This window comes from Ambystoma mexicanum, chromosome 10 (assembly GCF_040938575.1).
Source record: "Ambystoma mexicanum isolate Mex_15411 chromosome 10, UKY_AmexF1_1, whole genome shotgun sequence".
In the NCBI taxonomy this organism is placed as follows: domain Eukaryota; kingdom Metazoa; phylum Chordata; class Amphibia; order Caudata; family Ambystomatidae; genus Ambystoma; species Ambystoma mexicanum.
This window is the reverse complement of record NC_090932.1, coordinates 1,383,813,490-1,383,838,968: the sequence shown is the minus strand read 5'-3', so window position 1 is coordinate 1,383,838,968 and position 25,479 is coordinate 1,383,813,490. Positions and strand designations below refer to the sequence as shown.

Here is a 25,479-nt window from a genome sequence, read left to right as displayed (position 1 = left end):
CCAAACTAGCTCTTGTCACCCTCCCCTTCCTCCCGCCCTCTACCCTGTCCTATCCCTCCCCTGCTCATTCGGCCAGTGCTCTCCTCGCTCTCACCGATTTCCCACCCATCCTAACCACAACAGGTGCTGGCCTGGCAACGTTGCTCGAGCCATTACTAACAAGTCTCTCTGGTCTGGCATCTTCCCTGAGGCCTTCAAAACCTTTTATATCAAACTCATTCTCAAAGAACCCTCTCTGAACCGCCTCCATCCCTCAAACTACCAATTTACCTCTAACACCCGCTTCATTGCCCTATACCTAGACAGAACTGCTTACAAGCAAGTATGCCCAGTCACAGAAGCCAACAGGCTCGTCAACCCAGTCCAATCAGGATTCAGACCCCTTCGAGGAACCAAATCCTCTCGTGTCAATCTCTGTCAATCTAAGAACAGCTGAATCAGAAGGATGCCCTGCACTCACCCTCAATCTATCCGCTGCTTTTGACACCAGTGGCCATAACTCATGGACAGGCTTTACACGCTAGGCATCAGAGACTCCGATATAAAATTAATATAATTCCTTTCTGATCAATCGAAAAATCCATGCCTTTTGCCTTTCACCTCCACCCTGTTCATATGGGCGGGGGGTGGGGGTGTTGGGGGGGGGTCATTCAGGGAGTCTCCCGGTCACCCCTTTTCTTCAATCTCCACCACAGCCCACTGATGGCACTCACCCACTCTCATAACCTTGCTATAACTATGCAGATGACACCCAGATCATTTAGAAGATCCCAAAAACATCAACATCCCCCCCAACCTGACCTCTCCGCAATTGACCACTGGATGACAGCCAACCACCTTCTCCTTAACATTGGAAAAACTGAAATCCTACTATGAAGCAAAACTGCCCTCATCCCCAACCGATACCATGGCCACACGCTCTAGGAGCACCATCTGCAGCTTCCACTTATGTAAAGTATCTTGGATGCACAATAAACTCCGAGCCGTCACTCTCCCAACACATCAACTCTGTCCAAAACTTGCCACTTCTATTTACGCATCCTAAGGCAAATCTTCCCCCATCTATCCTACCTTAAACTCTCTGTAACACTTGCCATCATTCTCTCCCATCTTGACTATGCCAACTCCCTCAATCTAGACGTCCCAGCACATCAGCTCAGAAAACACCTACAAATGCAAAACTCTGTGGCCAGACTCCTGCTTGCCTTCTCTCCCAGAGAACATATCACCCGCACCCTCAGAGTACTACCACTGGCGCCCCATCAGCAGAGGGGCCACCTTTAAAGCAATGTGCATCACACACCACGCCCTCCACAATACCAGACCAGATTTCCTACAGGACAGGATTACTTGCTACCAACCCACCAGAACCCCCCCCCCCCCCCCACCTCAACTCCACCAGAATGGGAGGATCCGCCTTTCGTATCCAAGCCTCCTCCATCTGGAACTCCATTCAACTACACATCCGCCCGAACAAAGACTAGCTTTTCTCCAGAAAGGACCTAAAAACGTGGCCATTTCCCAGAGACTTTCTGAAAAACGTAATGCAAGGGACTCCCTCATCTCCATCACGACGGCATCGCTCACCCAATCACCAGCCGCAGAGATACCCTGACCTGTCACTCCGCAAGGATTAGCATAACACGGATCAGCCTGGTCATCTCCATCCCCCTACCAACACCTTTGTTAAACTCCACCCAGGTACTAGATCCAACAACTGCACGTGGCGCTGGCCATAATCATGGCGGCCCGCCTTCGCAAACTGGTAACTACAGACCTCTATTCACACAACTCGCAACAATCATCTACCGCCTACAGAGATATCTACGAGTCACTAGACCTGGTAAGACCTAATGCAATGCCCCAATTAGGAACGTGTTCCCATTCCACTAGGCGGAAGTCAGCTGTTATTGCAGCAGCCCTGCCTAGGGACACCTGCATCCCTCTAAATAGGCAGTGCACATCAACCATCTCCAGTCTATAAACTACTGATTGGTCCACAAGTATAATAGATTTCTAAACAAACCCACTGCCATCGCACAGACTCCCTGCCTCCTCAGCCACTTCCATATGCCAACCTCTTAGGAAGCTTATTGTAGCACAGCCAGCCCACCAAACTGCTCATCTCAGCCCAAGCACTCGCTTTCTAAGACTTCCTTCCCTTACCCAGGACCTGGTATTAGGATACCCTGTCCTCTGCACTCAATTCTCTCATTTACACCTAGACGACCATTGGTTTTAGCCATCTATTGCACTTCTATGTATGAGCATTGCCACCGAATTGCAATGAAAGATAAGCATGCAGTCTCGATATCACACCTAGAGAGCAACTAGTCTGTCATGCTTAGAAAAGGCATTATGATAGCGTATCCATGACACTTATTACTGCAACCTTAATGGTGGGCCTAGAGGGCTCTCACACGGACAACCTGATCAAACAGTGGCACCAATAATAAAGCTCCATCTGAGCCTGAAGGTACATATAAACGCACCATTTCAGTGGACATCTGCCACAGGCATGGCTACCCACACTCAAGCAACAGAATTCAGTGATGACCTATGACCAATTGTCTCTTGCACTCTGACACTGAACCCCCCCCTCCTACCCCCACCGCACCCGCTCACATTCCTGATCCACACACACAAAGCAGTTATGAGAATGTTCCATACTCTGGACTGCGGTCCCTCAGGGCGTTCCCACCACAAGTGCGTTGAGACCAAAGTAATGGGAAAAGGCACTATGTAAAGTACAATACAATTTGAACTGCTAAACGGATGGAACATGGTGATAAATCAGCACCTGCTCTATAGAACTCAGGTGCAGACACTGTTTAATACGTCCACCACCCAATAATATATTGAGAACCCAAGAAAGCACCTCCTGCACGCTTTTGCATAGCACAACTTGGAGAATTGAATGAAATCATACTAGGATTTGAAGACTACGAAAAAGGAGTGAGGCAGGTAACAATGTCCATCTCTAATTTTCAGAGGAATTGAACCAAGGAATGGATTCCTTCCGTCTTGGCACAGCAGTATTGCCTGTTGCCTATAGGAGCCGCATCCCCAAAAAAAAAAAAAAAAAACAGATTGATGAACACCCACTTCTCATCTATCAGCTAAAAAAGTGGTCATCCCAGACCATCTTTAAGAGTGATTGAGGAGCCTGTGAAAGTTAGAGCAGAGGAACTATCTGGAGGAATGAAAGGTAAAGTGAAAACACCAAGATGGAAACTAAAATATATATAGCAGGTGAGGAGCAATTGATTTACAAGTTCATCTGAAATGTTGGATGGAAATATAACAGAAATGTGTTGTATTTAATGCAAGATGTGAAAACTGCCTAAATGTAATGGTATACATTTGGAAAAAGCACAATTTTTGTTCAAAAGAAGCTGACTGAAAGCTGTTCCCCACAAAAGAAACCCTCCCACCGCCATCAGACTCAAAGGTCAAACACTCCTTCAGCTCTCAATTTGGTCAACTCTAAACAAAGATGCAGCCCATGGAGTTTGAATTTTTAAAAAAAAACTCAAAAGTAAATTTTGTTTGTGGTGGAGTTCTGAGCTGACTGATCGTCGACGGGCACCAGAGAATGTCACGAGTCCGGGGGCAGAGATACACCCCCCCCCTTCTCAAGGAGATAAGAAAACACATGCTCAGATCTTAGTCTGCAATCAAATCCCATACCATTCATTCAAGGCTAAGTCAACAAAAGACAGAGGGCCATGCCCACATACATGGTTTTGGGAACCAAAAGGGTTTCATGATTAAGTGGAAAAGCATGCATGTAATTAAAAGGGTCTCACAGGATTATATGGAGAATCATTTTGCTCATAAACTGATGAACTGTAATAGATGGCTCAGACCATTACGGAAAGCACAGAATAAGCCTGTCTGTGAGTAGGAGTTCCCTCAAAATTCAACCTTGGAACCAGAGTTAAGCTAAAAACCTGATGTAGCTTCCCAGAAAAAGTTATGGATCAGAGGACAGATACCAGTCTGTAGAATGTCAAAATTTTACCTGAAGTCCGTTCTGATGAAATCGCAAAAATCTGCCATTCACACATGCGCCGACACCAGACACCGGTCACTTATGACCAGCCTGATCAGACCCATTTAGAAATATATAGATTGCGACCCCTATTTGTAAATTAGAAATAAAGTATCATGTTTAAGATTTTTAAACACATATCGGAGTTGTTCGGAAATGCAATTTCAGATGGGTGGAGCAAGAACTCCCAGAGATGGGGCCTGGAGACCAGGCCACCAATCAAATTGAAGGGCCTAGGCCTTGTTAAGTGGGGGAGGGGGGAGTGGGTCTCGGGGGAGGACAGCACAAGAGATGCCCAATCAGGAGTATCAACCAGTGAGCCAGAATGCCACAATTTAGACATTTCTGGGGTATGGTTAGGAGATTTTAAAACTAGACGCACAGTGGGAAAAGGGGAGTGACTGGCTGACAGATGGAGACATGAAGGCAAAAAGGAAGGTGTAACTAAAATCTGGACAGAACCAGGAGAAGTGCTGGGGACATCCATAACAAGAGACAGAAGGGGGTGTTTGGAGTAACATCCATAACCAGTTTCATCTTCTGTTGAGAAGGACCCGTTATTAAAAGTTTGTTGTGCTAGAAATATTGCTAGAAACGATAAATGCGGAGGGAGGTAAGAAATAAAGAGCACTGTGCAGGTTTATTCTGTTTGTCCAACAGAAAAGTGCTACATGTATTTAAGTTAGGCCACCTACAAATTACCCGGTCAAATACTATTGCCATATCAGGTTTCAGGGTGCCGTATTGATTATCCATATACATTAGAGGTGTTCTTGTGAGTGATCCAATCTGAGGAATTCTCTAAACCGGTATCTCTCTTCACAAGTGACCGGGGATTGGGGTGGGGGAGGGTTTGGGGGAGTGGCGAGGGGGACTAGAGATCTGAATTGAAAACTGTACATGTTTTGGTGTTTTATATGTTCCGAGTCTCTAAAAAAATGCATTTGTGGTTTTAACTTTTTTTCAATAAGAAAAAGTACCTGGAACTAAAGGTTTTGCACCACAGAGTGGAGTGGCGTGCTTAGTGACAGTGTGTATATTTTGTTTACTTTGTCTAGTAATGAAAGGAAAATAAATGATATCTTTCTGTACACCGGCCTGGTTCTTGGCTTGCCTATTGGAATAGGGGTGAGGGAGCACTGGGGTGTTCCATGTTTCAAATACAGAGTTAGTAAAGAATCTAAGTCATTGCTCAATTGGTGTGGTGCTCTCGGTTCTTCAGTGCCACACAGACTACTCCCCCTCCCTCACACATGCCACCCGCTCTCCATCCACACAATACGTTTGAGGATTGGAGGGGGGGGGGGGGGGGGGTTCACCCTTTTGGGAGACACACAAGGAGACTCGCACCTTAGCTAAGAGAAGAAGCCAGAATTTCACGTGCCTCTGATCTGTCCTGGAACTTGTAGGTCTGTGTTCAGTTATTGCCTACATGGAAAGCCAGTCTTTGTGAACAACGCCCAATGTCATTTTTCTTCGTACATATGCAGCCATTTCAGTATTTTGCTGCTAGAGTCCTTGATGTTTCACTGAATTTGCTTACTGTTCATCGTAGACCATGTCCTTGTGGCGCACCCCCAATTGTGTGGAAACAGGTACTTTCCCGTATGGAACTTCCATTTTGTCCTCAGTGTGTCCATTATTACTTGTTTTGTTAGGCGGAAATTGTTGCATCTCTACTCCTAAGAGTTTGCATGCAATTATGGTTGACTCTACAAATTGAGAAGGTGAGGAGACCCACAGGTGTCATTGTTTATTGGTTTCATTATTGGCCTTCAACAATAATTTGCATTTTTGTTATAGGGGTGTGCATGCATTCCACTAGTCATATTTATCTCCCTCATTGACTGGTCATGGAATTTTGCGGGGCACACATGGGGGGATTAAAAGGCAGAAAGCGGGTCATTATAAATTGCTCATTTTGTGATGAAAAAAACATGCTAAGCTACAAGCAAAGGGGAGTGTTTAATTATTGTATTCATGCTATTTTCTGCAAAGGGTGGCTATCTGGTTCAGGTTTCTATGGACAACGAATATGCAAGGCAAAAATGTGGGGTATCAACAGCTTTTTTTTTAATGCTCCAACAGAGATGAAAATCCCCATTTTACAAAAGTGTAGGCCTCTTTGTTAGCCCACATCAACTGTCTGTGTCCGTGCGGGGTGGGGTATGCTTGTCCATGGATTTATTTGAATCCAAAATGTCTGAGGGAGAAAAAACTGAAGTTATTTGTTCGAAAATAACTTTCGTTCTTTTCTCCCACGGACATTTCAGGCAACCTGCTCCCCCCCCACTTGCCTTTTGGCGGCACTACATGCCGCCGACTCACTGTCCCTACAACGCCTGTTCCGTTGACTTCCGTGATCGGGAACCAGTGCTGCAGGGTTTTCACAACTTTCTGGAAGCGGGGGGGGCCTGGGGGGGGGACATTGCTGCAACCCCAAAAGCCGTTACAGTAAACAAGGGTGCAGGGGACACTCTGTAATGGCACTGAATAGGAGACTATCAAAATTTCAGCAATAATTTTCGGAGTCGAAATTCAATCAAATCTCCCATTCGGTTTTATAAATTCAATTTTTTATACGGATTCCCATCGGTGGATACGTCCAAGAAGCGTGGAGAGCCAAATGGTGTTGCACCACAGACAATATTGAATATCTCATGAGACAGATTCTTGGACCTGACCCTGTCAATAGAGGATGGGGACTCCTGTCAACCTGTGCTAGGTGGTCTAACGGAGGGGTTCCCAGAGGCATTCCTTCCCCAGAGGTGGAGTGTGGGAGGGCCTCAGTCTGTCCCTTTAACTTATGCCATATTGACAGCACGAGAACCTTCGGCAGAGGAGAACAAAAAATAAAAATAAATAAAAAAAAAAAAACAGTAGAAAGGTTTTATAATTGACAAAGATAGTGTCGCACTGTTCAACCTAGTGAAAAACGTTAGCATTAGTAGTAACACATAGTGGTCTATAAAGACAAAATATAACTTGAGCTGCCTATGCAGGCAGAGTTCATTGGACTGAAATGTGGAGGCGGACGGGGGAAAAGCAGGGTAGGTATGCCGAGAAGGGCATCTTACTTGATTTGGGCACATTATTGGCACATAAATTTTGTTCAAGGGGTTACTGGAGGCAAAGGATCATATCTGTATTCTCAGTTATAAACATTACCAAATTACGCAGTTAAGGTCACACAGGTTTGTGTGACACGGAGTTGGGAGTCGAAAGTAGCGTCCAGTAGCAGCCTGTGCCAAGTTACCAGGAGTTCACAAGCTCCACGAAATTGCGAACCCTGCATTAGTAAACACAACTATTATCAAACAATGCATAATTTGTTTTATTGCCATCAATGCATGTGCATACGTTTGGTTAACACAAAGGCAATAGATTGAAAAGAGTGGTAGAATATATATATTTTTTTATTAGTAAAAAATTGGTTTAGTTGAATATGTACTGTTAAAACAGAAAAAGTTGATAATCTTTCATAGTACAATTATCTTATGTGCAGTATTCTTAGAATAGATACATTTACCGTAAAACAAATTAAAATCCGATAACAAAATGTTCCTGAATAGTTTAAAATCAATTCAAGAAGGAAACTAATAGTTAGAATTTACAATATAAGCAGTCATACGTACAATTATCTGGTCTTTGAATTAATAAGGTTAAATTGATATATGTAAATATACTTCAAGCCTTGTTATAAAAGCATAATAAAATCAATCCACCAAAACAATTGATTAATCTATTCATGTGTCAAGTTAAAATCGGTAAAAACAAATTCAGTTCTGTTAAAAATTGTATTATATCTATAATAAGGGACGTTTTAGTAGCATTAAAAATAAAAACTTCTCTCCAAAGTTGGTCTTGGGTTAGTAAGGTTAGATGCTCAAAATGTTTGCATAAATAATGAGTCCTCATGAGGGACCTTCTATCATTCGATGCCTTTATAGTCTCTACAATATGATTGATCTTACAAGGTCTACATATATTACTTAATTTGTTAAGCTTATTCTAAGTTGCAATTTTATTTGTATAGAGTAAATTCAGTCGGAAGCATAGAAAAGACTCAGCATAACCACAATCAGGGAATTTAGCAAGATAATGGGCCAATTCATTTAATGCTTTAATTTGGAAAGCCCCCTCCTTGCCCGCTTTATAAATTTTAATTTTTTCAAAGTTGCTAATCCAATCATATCTCCACAATTTAATTTTGACTTTATCAGGAGAATCAAGTAGCATGGATTCAGAACTATCAGCCTCCTCAAGAATCTCACAGCATGTCTGTTTCCATTCCTGTAATGGTGTAGGCCCAGAAGCTTGTAACATTTTTTTCAAGGTCAGGAATAAATTAGCTGAGGTAGTGGAAGAAAGAAGACATTTCCTATAGGTAAATAGCATTGACCAGGACACCAAAGCATCAAGTGAATTTAAACCAAGTTGATATCTTGTTAGAGCCTTTGGGGTGCTCGAGTAGACCGGCAGGATTAGCTTCTAATATATGCCCTCGAGAATATCCGATTTTACAGACTTTAGAGATTTTAGTTTGACTCCCATAAGCGATTATTGGAATAACTTTCTGAATATAAAATATCCGAGCTGGTGAGAGAGAAAATGTCCATATGCCGCTTGCAAAGACTTTAAAAATTGCTAGCATCTCCATTCTAATGGCAAGCTCCTCTTTATAAGGTTGGTCTGAAAGATGCAAGTTTATAGTGACACCAAGATATTTATATTCGTATATCTGTAGTAGTGAGCTCTTGCCAAGTTTCCAATTGAATTTGGAACTATTTCTGGCGTTTGTGATGGAAAAATCAGAATGTTGGATTTCGATGCGTTGATGACCAAATCATTCTGTTGTGCATAGGCCGACAGAGCGGAGCGCTTCCGCTGCAATCCTATCAGAGTCCTCTTTAGCAATACTAGGTCGTCGGCATACAATAAATATGAGATTTCACAAGCTCCCAATCTTGGCAGAAATGATCACAGAGTTAAAACAAAGATGAATATCGCTAATAAAAAAACTGAAGCGTATAGAAGCAAAGGGACAACCTCGTTTTAAGCCAGCGTTCGTTTCATCCGCCTGGGATAAAAGACCATTTGTCGTCAACTTAATTTTGATCGATGCATTTGTATAAAATGGATATATTTAAAACCTAATATATAAAAAGGACATTTTGCATTTAAAAGCTTAGACCATAAAATTTGTTGCAGAACAGAGTCAGACGCTTGCTTAAAATCAATCAGAGCGAGATAGACAGGTTGCTTTGTCTGAATGGCTTGACGTTTGAGAGGACAATATTAAGAGATTTAGTGCCGTGCCAATACCTGCCACAAAGCCCGATTGGTGCATTTCCATTAACTGATTGTCAATAAGCCATTTTGTAAAATCACATACAAGTCTACCAAGGATTTTGCAAGGGGCATCAAGTAATACTATTGGTCTATAGTGGTCAGGTTTTGACCCATCTCCTTTTTTTAAAATAGGAATAAGAATAGCCCATATCAGGCGAATTTTGAGTCGTTTGTATTACTCTCGTGAAAAAAGTTTCCAAGAGAGCAGGCCACGCTTCAGGATTGGATTTGAGTATTGCATTCGTTAGACTGTCTGGTCCAGGAGCTCAGTTTTTTTTAATTATTAAGACAATATCTAAAGTATCAAACTTTAAGCTAAGGTCAGGGTTGATAGGAAAAATAATAATAATGCTTGCCTGAGCACTAGAAGAGTAAAGGAGATTTTGGTAGTCATCAGTCCAGGTGGACTCAGAAATTATATTTATCAAGACCGACTTAGAAGCATTAGATGGTATGTTATTAAACACTTTCCATATCTCACCTGAAGATTTAGATATGAGAGCTTTTAACTTTTCTTCAGCTTTTGCTTGTTTGATTCTGTTTTTATATCTAGTTTTGAGTAGAGTCGATAGCACTGAAGAATTTGCAGTTTTTAAAGCTTGCCTTAGCTCCAATTTCAGATTAGTAATAGCCGTTAAGTGAACATATTTGTGAGTGAAAAAAAAATAAAGGACAGGTTCGAGCAAAACTAGTCTGATTAATAAACATAATGCAATCATTGTAAAAAATGTGCGTATTTGAATAAACAGTGCTGTCGCCTTGTAAGAGCCTGTAGTATAGTTTGGACATTTGTGTAAGATTCCAGATTGGTTGCATTATTTACTGGTCACTTGCTGATCATAAAACGGTTGATTTAGTCAAGAGGAATCGAGCCCACCTTGAGAATGTTATGGTCACTAGTGGAGGCAGGAACAATTTGGAATGAAGCTATTAGTTTGTTTGAATCTGAAGAGATAAACACATAGTCCAAGACAGAGGAACTGAAGTTTCTGGACCATGTGGGTTTAGGAGGGGAATCTTCAGGAGCTGAGCCATTTAACATGATAAATTGCCTTGAATCCATTGAGTTTAATCATTTACGTACTCTGAGTCGACAGCAGTTTTAGTAGCTGTAAAGCAATACAAATTAAAATCACCTGCTATTATTATAGTTGTCACACTGGGTTGTAATAGAGCTTTATTTAAAATGTCTTCGATTTTATCAATGAACTGTGGTTCTGAAGGAGAAAGAGGGTTCCAATAGATATTTATTAGAACAGAAGCAGGATAAAGGGGATGATTTTTATTTGGGGTGGTAAGTTTAACCACTTGGATGCCCGGATCAGGAGATATCCACGGTTACAAAGAAAGTTGAGTCGTTGCGTACAACTAGTAACCCAGCAGCAGGTCGCCCTCTAGCCGCTTTGGACGCTACCACAACTTAGTGATTTTCCCAGATAGGAGTTGTCAGCATCCAAATTTCTTGTAAAAGTACGATGTAGAATTAATTTAGTACAGATGGACAAGAAGTAATCAAATGAGAGAGTACCCTAGTGTTCCAGCAACTCAGGGAACCCAGTGGTAGAATATGCGTTTGCCTCTTTTTTTAAACTCTATTCAGTGGTAATGTTGGTATACTGCATTTTCAAATTTGTATGGTTTAATTTAAAACTGAGCACTTTTCTTATATTTAGTTTGGACTGTTAGGTGGTGCTTGAATTGGAGTACAGATAGGGTGACATGGCATATGAGGAGGGACACAGAGCATGTAGGTGTTGCTTGGTTATGTGCCCACCCATTGACTGCCCATAACCATGCTAATCACTATGGCCATTACCACCCAGTTCCTACCCCCTCCATGCCCCAAGTTGATTTAATCAAGTTTTGTGCTCGAAGTGCCTGCAAGTGTTTTTTTTTTAAAGCAGTTAGTTTAATGACGTAAATGGAGCTGTAAACCGCTACTGGTGTAATAAAAATGTAAACCAGGTCTGCCTTCAGCCACTCGATTTATAAGCAGTGTGTATCCTTCACTGAATCCTGTTAAAAACAAACACTGGCAAAGCCAACAGTTTTGACTTATGTTTAAGTATTAGGCATTTGCAAAGCACTGCTATAAGATGCCCAAGTACTCACAATGGCCATTTACCTCTACAGCAGTGCCTTTCCCCATGCCTCCACAAAAGAACAAACAGTTGGCATTGCCAATACTGGTTATTGATCGAGGAGGGCATGGCACAGCGGAGCAAAAATACGCCACTTTTTCTGTTTTAGAAAGTGCTTACATTGCATAGAGTTCACGATACTACAGCAATATACGATTAATTTCCATGAATAATAACAGCAGTCGTGGCCTATCCTGCGAGATAGTCGCCTGGCCTAAGCGGAGCCCAGCATGACGGATCACCCACCCATCAGACAAAAGGGCCCCACCTTTCTTCCTAGAGGGCAGAGTTAACATTACAGAGATCAGAAACGGGAAACCCTCAATACGGAAGCCAGGCGGAGACCCGAACTAAGCCATTGAATGAGGATTAGAAAGGAATTCACAAAGAAGTCAGAACAGCAATTGCGACTGCAGCAGACTTGGGCAGGTGGCATTCAAGGGAAGACGCCAAGTGCCGTCCACCAACCGGTAAATCAGGTTTCCTAACCAGCGCGTCTCAGGTCCAGTCACCCGTATTCGTCAACTGCCTACACTTCATAAGGCCAACAGACTTGTGAAGCAGGCGCTGTGGTAATGAGATGGTGACCAAACGGGTGTAACCGAGAACAGGATCAGAAAGACACGCAACACACAGTAGTCACGGTTTGTGACTAGAGGGCAGGTGCTCCCCTCCGAACCAGCCTTCCAGATGCGCAGCATAAATAACTCACTAAAATCAGACAAACACGCCCAACATGACAAAAAGGGAGCAATAGTCATGACAGGAATATCCTGCCTGTTGCCACCCACTTCACGGTCTTCAGACAGGAGGCCTACAATAATGCATCCTAAAGAGGGCCTAGAAGTAAGAAAAACATTTTCGTTTGCAGTACTTAAAACGGGCAAAACGAACGTAGGTTTCAACAAAAAGATCCAAGTTTCCGAATTCGAAACAGTTTTACTTGCCTAAAAATACCCCAGTCGTCAGTAAGAACTAAGTGCACCCCCTCTTAAAAAAATCCATTTAATTCCAACCTCCAAAAGGTAGAGTGTAAAATACTCATGACGTCAGAACAGAAACGTGCATGCAACCATAACCACTACACACAAGGTACTTGGACCACACAACACAGACAATGAGCAGAGTGTCCGTTCCGCCCCAAGTCACCAAATTCGGGACACTGCCTGCACACTCGCTATGCAACCATAAAAACAGAGGCCTCCCTCACGAATTGAGAGACCAGTACCATTCCACAGACGAGTTCAAGAAGACTAAGTGGGCGCCTCATTTCAATGCCCCCACACACCTACTCCTTGATACTGTTGCAGGTTTTTGTAAATGATGCCCCAGGGCAATCTATACAGATGCCTTTCAAGATTCCCAGCACCTCCACTTCCTGCACCTTCAAAAGTAGTACAACTGCCTAACCACGTGCCCTCATGGGCAGCTAGTCAGTTCAAATCACCACATTCTTTCACGCAATACATGATGCAATGAACTACTTCAAAAGACCCCCTTCAACCTATCTCCCTTCGGCCCAACGCCCTGCCTTAGGACCACAGAATAGGGCCTCACAGAGCTTGGGAGGCACCCCAATATGTTCTGCACTGGCCCAGCGACAGCACTTAGACACCAACAGCAAGTATGAACAAACTCTACTTTGAGTTCATGGATGGAGGAACTGGTATTGGTTTGGTTGTGACCACAAATATAAAACAAAGCCATGTTCAATCCAGTAATGAAGGGACAGACAAGTAGTTGCCGGGAAACGTCAGTCAATTAGCAGCATTGAACACCAACATCCAGTTTCTATTTGGAACTAGTCAACTTTTGCGCCGTGGTAGTGAAGACAGAAATGGATCCAGTAAAAACTATTTGTACCTGGTTGGATGTAATTTCCACCAAAGGAAAATGGGGACTGTGATCTCCAAAAGAGGACCACTCGAGAGCCACTATCCGTTGCAAAGGTCATCAGCACCTACAAGTAGTGCCACGCAACCTTGTGAAGCCTACAGATCACACTTCTTTAGAGGACAGAACCGCCATTGGCCATTTCCAAGGCATCTGCCTACATTTTGTTCATCCCAATGATTGCCTAAGAAAAGGCATGCATTTCATTTGGATCCAAATATCCCCCCCCATGTCAATTTAAGAAAACCCCCACTTTGGACTTTAAGAGTCATAGAACTACCCTTTCCAGATTGCTTTGGTGCTTTAGAAACACAATCTGATAGAATTGAACAATGTCTGGAACAAGCTACCAATGATCATAAGACTGCCTCCTCCACCCTACAGTTCAGGAAGGAAGTGAAGACCGCACCCTTCAAAGAACATTTCACCAATTGCTTCACTCAACCCTATTTCGCTGCCTCTGTAGCCCCTACCTCACCAAACCATTCCAGCGCCTCTGTCGCATCAGCACATTAACACCCTGGGTGTATCCCCTATGCAGGTTTCGAAATAGCTGGGAGCTATTTAGCTACTGCTTGTACCCTAGGACTACCTGGTTAGCTTAAAACCAAGTTACCAGGTGCTACCTTTAGCTCGCCAGGACAACTGGTGACTTACAAACACGCATATGTGACATTAATCATGAGTGCTTGAGAATGTAAATAAAGAAATACAACACATCTAGGACCCATTCAACCCATTCAACCCGCTCTGATCCTAGGATTGCAGCCAAGCTTTCCTGAATGGGAATGGCAGTCAATTGAGCCCTGTCACGTTTGAAACAGTTCCATAAAGACAACTCCCTAGGCTTTACCACTTAACCAAAGTGTAGGATCATGGGCAAATCATTCAATGTCACTTTGCCTTACCTGGCAACATTTGGTGCCCATAGAAGCGATTCAGTTTGCAGTCAAATCTATTCCAAAACCGCTCATGGTTTTATAGATGGGTAGTGCATGCGTCAGGGGCCGCCAAGGAGACAAAAACACGCCGCTTTTTGGAATATATAAGACTGCATTTATTGAACAAAATAGCGACATTCAACAGAAAATCAAAGAAAATACGTCAACCAAGAAGTCATCATGGACAATTGCATTGATAAACAGTAAGTACCAGACAATGACATAAGCCCCTTCTGCCCTGCCAGCCCACACCTGGCGCTATACTAGGAGGCTAGAAACTGCTCAACCTGCACCATCTGCCTCCTGAACCTGCACCCCCAGCCCTGGCTCGCTCTCCAGCATGCTAGCACTGCCCCCAAAACCCACATCTCAATTAAAATGTTGTGCTGCGAAATGCAATTTAGTAAGAAATAAAATGTACTATTCCTTGCTTCAGTATTCTGGACGTGGTTCTGTGTTTCACAAAAAGATGGCCGGACCACAAGCACCTCCTCTGGCCTGCTGGGTAGCAACTTCAGAGTTCAGAAGACATTCTTGAGCGAACACCATCTGAGATTGAATAAGTACTGGGAGCTTCAATGCTCGGCCATCACAGAGGAGGAGACATCATCCTCAATTCTCTGAGCCAGGTCAAGAAGTCATGGTGGGGGGGGGGGGGGAAATGGTAGGAGCAGTAGTTGGGAATGGTGGTCAGGGGAGCTCATGGAAGATGACTGAGGGTAAAAGGTGAAAGAGGAGTAGATATAATGGAAAGGGAAGAGCAGATGGGAAAAGGGAAGATAGATACATTGATGTTGCCACACTATTCTGCTTGCTTCTCTCTGTGCTGTTTTTGTAACTCATTTATAGCATTTTCTTTTTTTAAAAGATACATAATATTTGTTCTTATGGCCTGATTAATTGTGATCACCTCTCAGGCTCTTGTTCAGGGGTCTGCACTATACAGTTGTTAATTTTTCCTGCTTTGACAATAGCTTTTCTTATTCAGAAGGGGGAATGTAGGGAAGCTGGAGTAGCGAATGGAAAGTCAATGTAGTGTGGGTGTTTGTTGAAGAGAACAAAGAGTGAATGGGAGAGGTGAGCAGAACACTGGAAAGGTCACTGGAGAGCATTTGGAAGGGATGCACAGATTGGGGGGGGGGGCAGATTTCCTTCCTTGAACAAACAGTGATCCTGGGGAAATCACTTGGTCAGCAAAACCACAAAAACATGGGACATATGTTGCACTAGTGACAGCATTAACTACTCCCACCCTAAGCCCTACTCCCATACCTAGCCTACCCAGCACCCTCCTTCAGTCTTGCCCATGCATCCCTTATCCTAAAGTCTACCGAAGAGTGCAATTCTAACAGCAACCTGATCAGACATTTAAGTAATCTTAGGGGTAGGCCTCTCACACCTGCTCCTAACATGGGTTTGAATCCAGGATGCATAACGCAGTCCAATAGACTAAACCAATTGAAGGGTGCAAATGGATTGTTCCGGATCCAGGAACAGACATTTTTTGCTGGATCGTGGATCTGGGAAATCTGGCTCAATGTATACGGTGCTCCTACACCCACACCCAATGGAAATTGGGCCCCCAGGTCACAAACAGGGCCCGACCAGGTGAATATTTCTCTTGCCAGCCCTGAAGGGGCCCCTGCCAAAGGAGTGGAACAAAATGGTGTGCCACAAATGTTGGGAGGGGGGGGGGGGGGACAAACACCCCTGTCCCCCCTACCATTATTTCCATGGCAAGATATACCAAGGTCACCTATTTACACGTCCTGTGACATCACAGTAGACCCCACTTTTTAGCTAACATGCCATCTATAAGATGAAACTATTGCATTAGAGTACAGCTAAGGAGAGATGGCATATGAGAAAGGATACAAAGCATGCAGGTGTTTGGTTATCTACACACGCACCAATTACCTGCCCATGGCCATGTAATCCCTACCGCCATTCCCACCCACTTCCTGCCGCATCCCAGTCACAACACCTCCTCCTAGGATCTCCTTGAGCAAGGTTTATCAAGCTTTATGATCAAACTTTGAGCTCAAATTGCCTGCCACTCTTAATGGCTGTCACAAGTGCAAATATTTGTACAGGTTTTTTTTTTAAGGTGTCTTGGTCTACTATTGGAGCTGTGTGTTTAGGGGGTGGAAACCGCTCGTTCACCTCACCAGGTTTTGATCACAAAGTGATTTGCCCAGGTTCACTCATTTTTTTAAATGGGAAATCTGCTCTTGCTTTCCACCGGCTCATCCCTTGCAAAATCATAGGCTCTCCAGTACCACTTCCAAAGGCTTCTGCTCTTTTCTTCCATTGTGTCTTTATTTCCTTCTATAAGCTGCCTCACTACTTCGCTACTGACTTCCTCTTCCATACGCTCCACCAACTCCAAAAGGAAATCTATTGCCAAAGCATGAAACCGGAAAGCAGTATACTGCAGAACCCCTAACAAGAGTCTGGGAGAATAATCCCAATAAATTATGCCCAAGACAACGTTTTGTACCTTTTTCAACATAATGCTATAAATAAGCTATAAAAAAACAACAGTACAGAGCAAAAGAGATGCAGAAATAAATAGTGTGGCAATACCATTCTTCCCATCTGCTCTCTCTCCTTTTTGTTCAATCCAATCCTCATTCACCTTTCACTCCCTATCACCTTCCATCAGTTCCCCCAGACCACCAATCCCATTTACAACTGCTCCCACCTAGCCCCCCCCACCCCCACAATGCCTTCTTGGCCTGGCTGGGGAGAATCAAGGATGCCACCTTCTCCTCTGCAGGGGCTGAGCAACGTGGACCCCAGTCCTTATTCCATCTAAGATGGTGTGCGCTCAGCAATACCTCCCTGTATACTGTTATACTGTGGCTACTCCCAGCAGGACACAGGAGGAGTGTGTGGCTAAACAACCAAATTGCTAATTTTAAAAAACACTTGTACAGACAATTTGAATTTGACCGATTTTGCCAGGCCAGTACAAAAAATGTGAAGTGCCAAAATACCGAACATGTGGAGCGGGGACTCTGGGGGTGTGCCCCCGCTCCACATAGAGTGCGCGGGTGTGTCCCCAGCTTCCTTGACAATGGAAGCAGGGGACCAAAAAAAAATAAATATATGAACTATTTAAATTCAAAAAAAGGGGACCCGGCTGCGACAGATCTGAAGCAGCAGAAGAAGCAGCGGTGAGCAAAAAGGCAAGTAGGGAAAGGGGGCGGGCGGCGGCTTGGTGTACAGCCCAATTTGATTTGTTTTGTTGAAGTAAACAACGATAGCGAAATGACTATGGTCAATTTGCCACAAAACTTTTTCCTTTGACCAAACAACCCAAATCCACTTGTGGTCCAGCCATCGTGTTGTGAAAGTCAGCCTGCGCCGCCCCCCCCCCCCCACCACCTTGATAAATATCAAAGCAAGGAGTAGGACATTTTGTTTCTTACAAAATTATATTTTAAAGCACATTTTAGTTTTTGTTGCAATTTTGCTGCACATTTTACTTGAGTGTGTGTGGGAGTGCTTGCATGTAGAAGAGAGTGGGATCAGGAGATAGACAGTGCAGGTTGAGGTGTTTCCAGACTCCTGTTATTGCTCCCGATTGGACGTGGAAAGGGAGGAGGGGTCACCGGTCCACTATTGAAGATCACTATTTTGGTCAATAAATGTGTACCTATATTTTCCAAAGAAAGAGGTGTGCGTGTCTCCATGGCCGGCCTGACCCCTGCGCTGGCCATCTCTCACAAGTGAGAGGCTTTTTTTTGTTTAAATAGCTCATACTGCAAACTGAAAAAAGTCTAGGGGCACCTAATGTTCGCAGGAAACACTGAGGTTATGTGATTTGCCCGGGATTACACACTTCGGTTAAGTGGTAAAGCCAGTATTTTATCCTGGCCTGAAATGTAGGTACTTGCCACACATCTTCCCAGCTCAAGTTGGTACAAATATGTATTGAAGTTTGGTTTTAAATACCTAAAATAACACAATCCCGAGTCTTTGCACACAAGTCACTTTTTGTACAGAATTGTAAGTGGTATTTATTCCTCAATTACCACAGATGCTACTCTGTATATAAAATATAACTTTCATAGGGATGATTTTTAGGGAAATAATGTTATTGTTATGAATTGTATACCTCTAAACCAATGATTGCAAGTCATGAAAATTAATACTACTTTAAGTTTCTGTATTTGATTTTTCCCTTTAATCTTTCTTTTTTGTTTTACTTTACTAACTTCTTTTGTAACGGTTTGTAGTAAACTTCGCCCACAATTAACGATTTGGAATCCACTTGCTTTACCAATAAAGCTACAATCACTGGTGGTCATTTTCCAAGTGCTGCAGAGTAGATAAAAGTAGATAAAAGTAGCAGTAAAATTATTTGATTGTAGCTTTATTTTCCCCATCGTGAATTAAGGACTATATGCTGCAGAATGCAAATTAATGAGAAGAATGCAAATTAATGAGAACTTCTCATACAGACAAAGTGAAATTAAATTCAGAACCAAGTGATTGTTCTGTACCTTGTGAAGGCATCATGAAGCACAACGCGGACAACAGATTTAAAGTTTAAAATAAAAGACTTTATTAAATCCAATGTTAGGATAGTAGAAGGCCCAACTTGCCAAATGCTAAGGTCGGATTTCCCTACCTGAACAAAACTAAGGAAAGTCAGAGTTCAACTCAAGTCTGTCAAAAACCTATCCTTGCCCTCACAACTAAATCCAACCAAAGTGTAGGGATGTCAAAATTAAAAGAAAGTGTTCAACTCAATGTTGTGAGCTTCTTCTAGCTCGCAGCTTCTTCCCAGCTCTCGTTCGAGAAATATAAGAAAGTTCCATGAAAAAGTCCCAAGATCACCTTTCTGCAGTTCACAATAATACAGTTCAAAACAAATCCCCCCGCCTCTCCCCCACCCCTAAGTTCCAAGCAACAAAATTCACAGAAAACAAAAAGGTCTTGAGGCTTATATCACATAGCGTAGCTCTTCAAGCCTCAGGGTTCATTCTTCATGATCACAATGTCCAAGGTCAACATATGGGGCTCCCTGGTCTAGGTGCAGTTGTCAGACCAACAGGTCACGCAACCACGATCCCTGACTTTTGGCTTTGATGCGTAGATTTACAATCCTCTGGCTTTTATGATCAGCCTCCTGGCTTTGCCAGTACTCATCACACATCCTTTCCAGTCTTTGGCCTGGTCACTCTGCATGCAATCATAAAAGTTTAGTTAAGGGTGTTTTACTCACACCCACCTTCTAATAACTCGGTCAAACTTGGACCCTTTTTCTGTAGTTCGTTTTCCCCTGGGAATTTGGGATTTTCACTTTAGTTGCTTGGTTTGCTTAATTTCAGGGTTTCAGTTAATTCAGTGTTTGTGAAGCATTCATACCATTCAATTGTAGAGTTCCATTCAATACGGTATTCTATATGCATTGGTTTTGCTGTGTTTAAAGCTCGATTTGATAGTTAACAAACATTAGTTGCTTTATTTTTAAAGTTCCATTTCATTTGGTATTGAATACGCTTTATTTTTGCTAAATTGTAAAGTTCCATTTATTCGATATTCAATATATTTTTGTACTAGCGCCCCGGTGTACATGCGTCCTCCCGGACACTCACCGGCTTGTGGTGTCTCCGTTCAGCAGTTCCCTATGCTTCTGCAGCAGAGGTCGCAAAAACGTGCCCTTTCGCACTCCGCTCACCTGCTGCGTGTCTTTCTTCACACACCGGCACCCAGAATGCTAGACTCTGGACGCGGGTGGCGTCCTCTCTTCTGGTTGCTCTATCGCAGCTCCAGCTGCAGAGCACAGTTCACAGAGGCTCAGACTGACACAGCCCACTGGCCGTGACGAAGTCTTATGGGTAGTTTGCCGGAATCCTGGCTCCTCGTCCGGCACTACCACAGCTGCCTCCTCTGAAGCACGGTCCCCTGCTGGTTTCCTCCACACAGACCTCCTTCTCGGTCCCTGCTCTGCTCCACCAGTCCCTCTTTATACACCTGCAGCCCATTGACCGGGTGCAGGTGTGGATCTCCAATGAGACTTGCCTGACCATAATTAAAGGGACATGCCTGACCCTCAGCGTTTTGCAGGCATCTTCCTCGTCCCAGTACCAAAGAGGTGAAAGTGTGTAGTGTTCATTACTCTCAGTTGCCTCATCTTCATCACAGTACTGTTAGGTGTTATATGTGGGGAAATGAAGGGAAACAGCTTTACAATACCCTATCAAAGTTGGTGGAGGGTTTGGTTGAGTCAACGGGATAAGGGGGATACCAGGTCTCTAAGGGTACCCCACTTTCAGTTCCCAAGAATCCTCTACCCAGGTGATCCTACCTTCTTCTCTCTCCACCCAGAGGGTCAGGATCCAAGAGCAATGGGGGGATCCCACAGTAAATAGCTTCCTTCTGGCATTGCCTTACCACCCAGCAGTTATATCACCCTTTTCAAATAAGACCCACAATACACATGAGGTATTCTGTTGCATACAAACGAAGAAGCATACTATTGAGGTCAGAACCCCACTGGTAATTATGCATGAGACGATCTGAAGATTGTCCATACTTTCCATCCTAGCCTTGATATATTTATGTAGGTTCTTGTTGGACCAACTCAGTGAGTTGCAGTTTGATTCCCTCGGCATAGCAAACAAGGCACCCACGTCTGGGTATATAAGGGGACAAACTGAAACCAACACGCATTGGCAAAGTCAACAATGTGGGCTTTTGGGTACAGATAGGCATTTGCCAGAAACTGCCATGAGGGTACCACCTGATAATATGGTGGTAACATCTGGAAAATGGTGGAGTACCTAGGCATATTATGTCATTGCCTGTCAAATGTCTATGTAATACATATACACAAGTCAAAACGATTGGTTTTGCGAATGCTTGTTTTAGGATTCCAGTGCAAAAAAAAAAAACCACCATGCGAGGATGCCCATATTGCTTTTTGATTTACTCGGAAAACGCACGTTGTTAAGATATGTTTTATTACAACAGGAGCTAATTTACAGAGGCAATTAAGTCATTAAACACTTGTTTAGATACAGCACATGCTGGCACAATACAGCACAAAGTTTAATGTAACTTGTGACAGAGGCAGCTCAAAGACTACCCAAGAGGATATGTTTCAGCAGGGAGGGTGCAGGTAGTTGGTGGGAATACCACAGGTATTAACATGGCATTGGATGGGTAAATGAACAAACGCGTCCATAGAACGTGTGTCCCTCCCAACATCCTTTCTTCATCCCACCTGTGGTCCAATGCAATCATTCTGGCTTACACCCAACGGCATAATTCAAAGCCTTTCATTAAGCCACTTTGATTTTATTGCATTCTCCCCTCCAGAATTATATTTTTCTTACTACCAACCTTACTGTTTCACTTATACTCAAGTAGTTCCTTCAGCAGAATATATATTGTGTATGTAATTTTGGGAGGACCCTCAGTCTAATGGATGCAAGTCTCTGAATCAATCATAACCACTGGCATTGCTTTGGTCAGGCTTCCATACAGTTGTTTGCAAATCAGCCTTGGCTGCCCTGACACTCATGTGAGCAATCCTGCCCAAATGCCTAAAAAGGCTTGTGTTACAGTATATGTAATTTGCCTGGGTCATCAGTCTTTTATGCACCTACTCCAGAAATCTGTGTCCAAGCATCATCAACTGACATTTGATGTTTGCTACAGTTAACCATTGTATTAAGCATGACAGGAACAACCGTTGATTCCCACACACACAACAAACGACTTTAAAATTACAGAAATCAACTTGATGGGTTTGAAAAAATAGCTACCTTGTAAAGGAGAGAATGGAAATGCAAGTAAGATGAACAGTGCAGTTTTAAAAAATTCAACACAGGATCGTGTTACATAGTTGTAGGCTGCCTACTTGAGCAAATGTGCTAACTTACTTAGAGGTGAAAATAGCGCTCCATCTCACTGGCCAGTTCTGGTTTCATGGATGTGGAGGATAAATGATTGTACATGGCAAGCAAACAAATCATGACTGGGCCTCCTGCAGTGCAGCCCATCAGAATGCAAATTGCTAAACCCCTGCCTGCAAACCCACTGGTTCCAGTAGGGTCCCAGTGGTGGGTAACACCACCGACAAGTCCGCCTTTCTAGGGGGACAAGCAGGTGGCCTCGCCCCCATGCTGGAGCCAGGCCTGGTCCTGCAGAAGGATATATATATATATATATGCTGCTTAAGGTGGTCCCTGTTTAATGTACTCCCAATTTTGACACTAAGTGGACTGAGGCACACAGATTATCTGCCGAGGATCGCATAATTATGGTAAATCCAGCTCTCCCATTAACAAAATATTATACACCTGCATCTACAAAGGGTGGACAGAAATACGAATGGTCATATGAAGCAAACGTACCAATAGCACCACCCACCTATTTACTGTGCATAGGGAATACATGAGTGGCTTAATCTATTCTCTTTACTGTTGGCCAAGATTCAGTGAATCTCCTCACCTGCCAAACGTCTATCGTATGTCTGTCCGTGACGCTATATAAAAGGCTGCAGAGCCATGTTAAACTGCAGCAAATAAGCATGCTTCACTTTTAGAAGAGAAGGGAAAACAACAAAGAATCCATGTTGTGCAAAGACTTGAAGTGGGGACAAACTTGAACAAAATATAGTTGGTGGCATTACAGGTAATAAACTGCTGCATTTGAAAAGAAAATGACATACACTCGTGCAAAAGCTTAAGGTCCCAAGTAATATGGCTGTGGACAGGGGTTAACATTTGTAGCCTCTCTTTAATGAATTGAATTGCTCTGTGCTCTCCTGTTCGGATGTGGAGAACGGTAGTAGGGCCCGCAAGAAAAAAGCAAATAAACAGGAAGAAGCAGCGATAAAGTACAGTTTCACCTGGTGGGGTCCTGGGTGGATTGTACAGGCAAACAAAAAAGTCATTACATAGCGAGGTCCGGGTGAAATGTCACTGCTGTTCTCACTCAACAACCACCCCCCCCTCCCCCCCCGTCACATGCCGTCATTTGGTAAAGCACCCTAAGAAATAAAACACGTTAAAATGTAATAGAACCAATGACAAGTGCCTCTCGTAGGCTTCGCGAAGCGGGTGCTCACATGTAAGTGCCACTCACCGAAAAAGGGGGGCAGGTGAGACACGGCCTCCAGGAAGCTGTAGGTCTCTATCTGCCTGTCGGCTGGCAGGGGCTTAAACAGGTGCTGGTGGAGCAGTGCCATGGCAGAGCGCGACACGGGAGGCAACTGACGTAGGCAGGGGCTGAGTACCACCAAGGCAGATCCGCAGCTCTCTCGTGCTGTCAGCCCGCAGCCTGAAAGCAGACTTCGCCGGGCACCCGGAAGACACAGTGCAGTTAACGAGTTTGCCACGCCCCTTCAATGTCCAGGGGACACAATCTTTCCTTCGGATTGGTCTCAACTCTCACGCATACAGCCAATCGCAAATAGGGGGTGCGGCCTGGTTGTTGACCTGCACCAGAGCGTGCCTGTCGTTGCTGAAAGGAGAGATATGATTGGCCTAGCTTTGGACCTCTACTGTTCCTATTGGAATTTTACTAAAGCGTCCCAAGTTACAAAAGCACAGAGGAAGGACTACAGCGCGATTTTTAGGTATGTCCAGGCGCTGTATTTGTGCCCGGACCAGGGAATGAGCGAATGCACACAGTGGGCATTTCAGCTCTCAACCATTTATGTCGCAAAGGCGGGTGGAAACACCCGATTTTATTTTTGGCGGGTGAGAGGCCCATTGAAACGAATGGGCGTGCAGGAGGCTTGGCGGGTGAGTCAGCTGTTTACAAAGCGTGTGAGTTGAGAGCTATGTAACTCCGCCAGACAAAGTTATAATGCGCGTGCTCTGACATTGAAATGTGATCCAGCTCGAACTTTCCAATATTTTATTATGAAACCTTAGTAAATTATGATCGCACCTCCCAAATGATGGTCAGTTGAGTTATTTACGATATTACTAATGTTGTGGCCTGAATAGATGACAGGACGCAGTAGGGTTTCTGACAGTCTTTATTGACTGAGAACAAGGGAGAATGTCTTAAGGCGGACTGGTGGCGCAGGGCGCTTACTCACTGTTAACTGACCAAGTCCTGTGCTTCCCCAGTTGCTTCACTGTGGAAGGGTTGTGCTCACCGGTGGCACGCCGTAAACTCATAGGGCCCCCATGAAGCCTCCAGTGGCTGTGGTGTTATGCCCTATGAGCTGTAGTGATGGTTCTGGAGTTGATTCTCCTCTTTCTGTAATCAGGAGCAGCGCTCCTGTACGACCGCTCTAGCTGGCAGGGCGCCAACTCTGAAACGGGAACGTTTTCCCGCGGAGCGTGGGCTCGCGAGATCCCGTGTATCGAGATCTCGCGAGAACACGCTCCCGCGATCACGTGATGTCCCCACACACCTCCTCTGCTGGGAAAAAGGAATGGGAGGTCACTCCATGATGAAGTCCGCATATTTCCCGGGCTTCCTTCTCTCTCTCTGGGGCCTGCCAGGATCCGGGTATGTAGCGGGATCGATGAAGTGTCCTTGGGAGGGTGCTGGTGAATCGGGATCTCTTTGTCCAGCTCCTTGCTGTGATCCCCTGGGTGTGGTTGGGAAAAGGGAGCTTGCGAAGTCGTTGCGATGTTGCGGCTCTATGATGTCTCCACTTGGGAGATGATGGTTCTCGTATGGCTCTTGGCAGACCTGATCTCCTCCAGTGTCTCCAGGGGAGTGTACAGTATCATCTTTCCTGCGGTACATGGCTACCCTCTCTAGATTCCATCTCCTGCCATCGCTGGTGCGGATGTGGTTTGTCCCTCTCTCCATGACTTCTATGGGACTGCTGTATCTGGAACCTGTGATGGTGTCCTTGTGGGGAAGTCGTATCTTCACCAGATCCCCTTTGTTGACTTGTGTGTGTCGAGCGGCTCGGCGCAAGTCCCCCTGTGCTTTCATTGCTTCTTTGTTGCGCTGCATACGGCACGTTACGTCAGCCATGTCGACGTCTTCGTCGGCCCTCACTTGCTGAAGCCATGGTGGTACCAGTGAGGATGCCGCCCTTCTCCCCCTCAGCAGATGGAACGGAGAAACACTTGTGACGGCGTTGGGGGTGAGACGGTGAGCC

At 44.2% G+C, this 25,479-nt stretch overlaps 1 protein-coding gene across 1 annotated transcript in view; it reads right to left on the bottom strand.

Annotated features, from left to right (window-relative positions):
- GLTP (glycolipid transfer protein) overlaps positions 1-23,721 on the bottom strand; it is a 392,229-nt gene extending 368,508 nt beyond the window's left edge. The window contains exon 1 of the mRNA XM_069619406.1: positions 23,490-23,721. Within this exon, the coding sequence (XP_069475507.1) occupies positions 23,490-23,592 (103 nt within the window). The 5' untranslated portion in view covers positions 23,593-23,721. The remainder of the gene's footprint in view (positions 1-23,489) is intronic.
- Between the last annotated feature and the right edge of the window lie 1,758 nt (positions 23,722-25,479).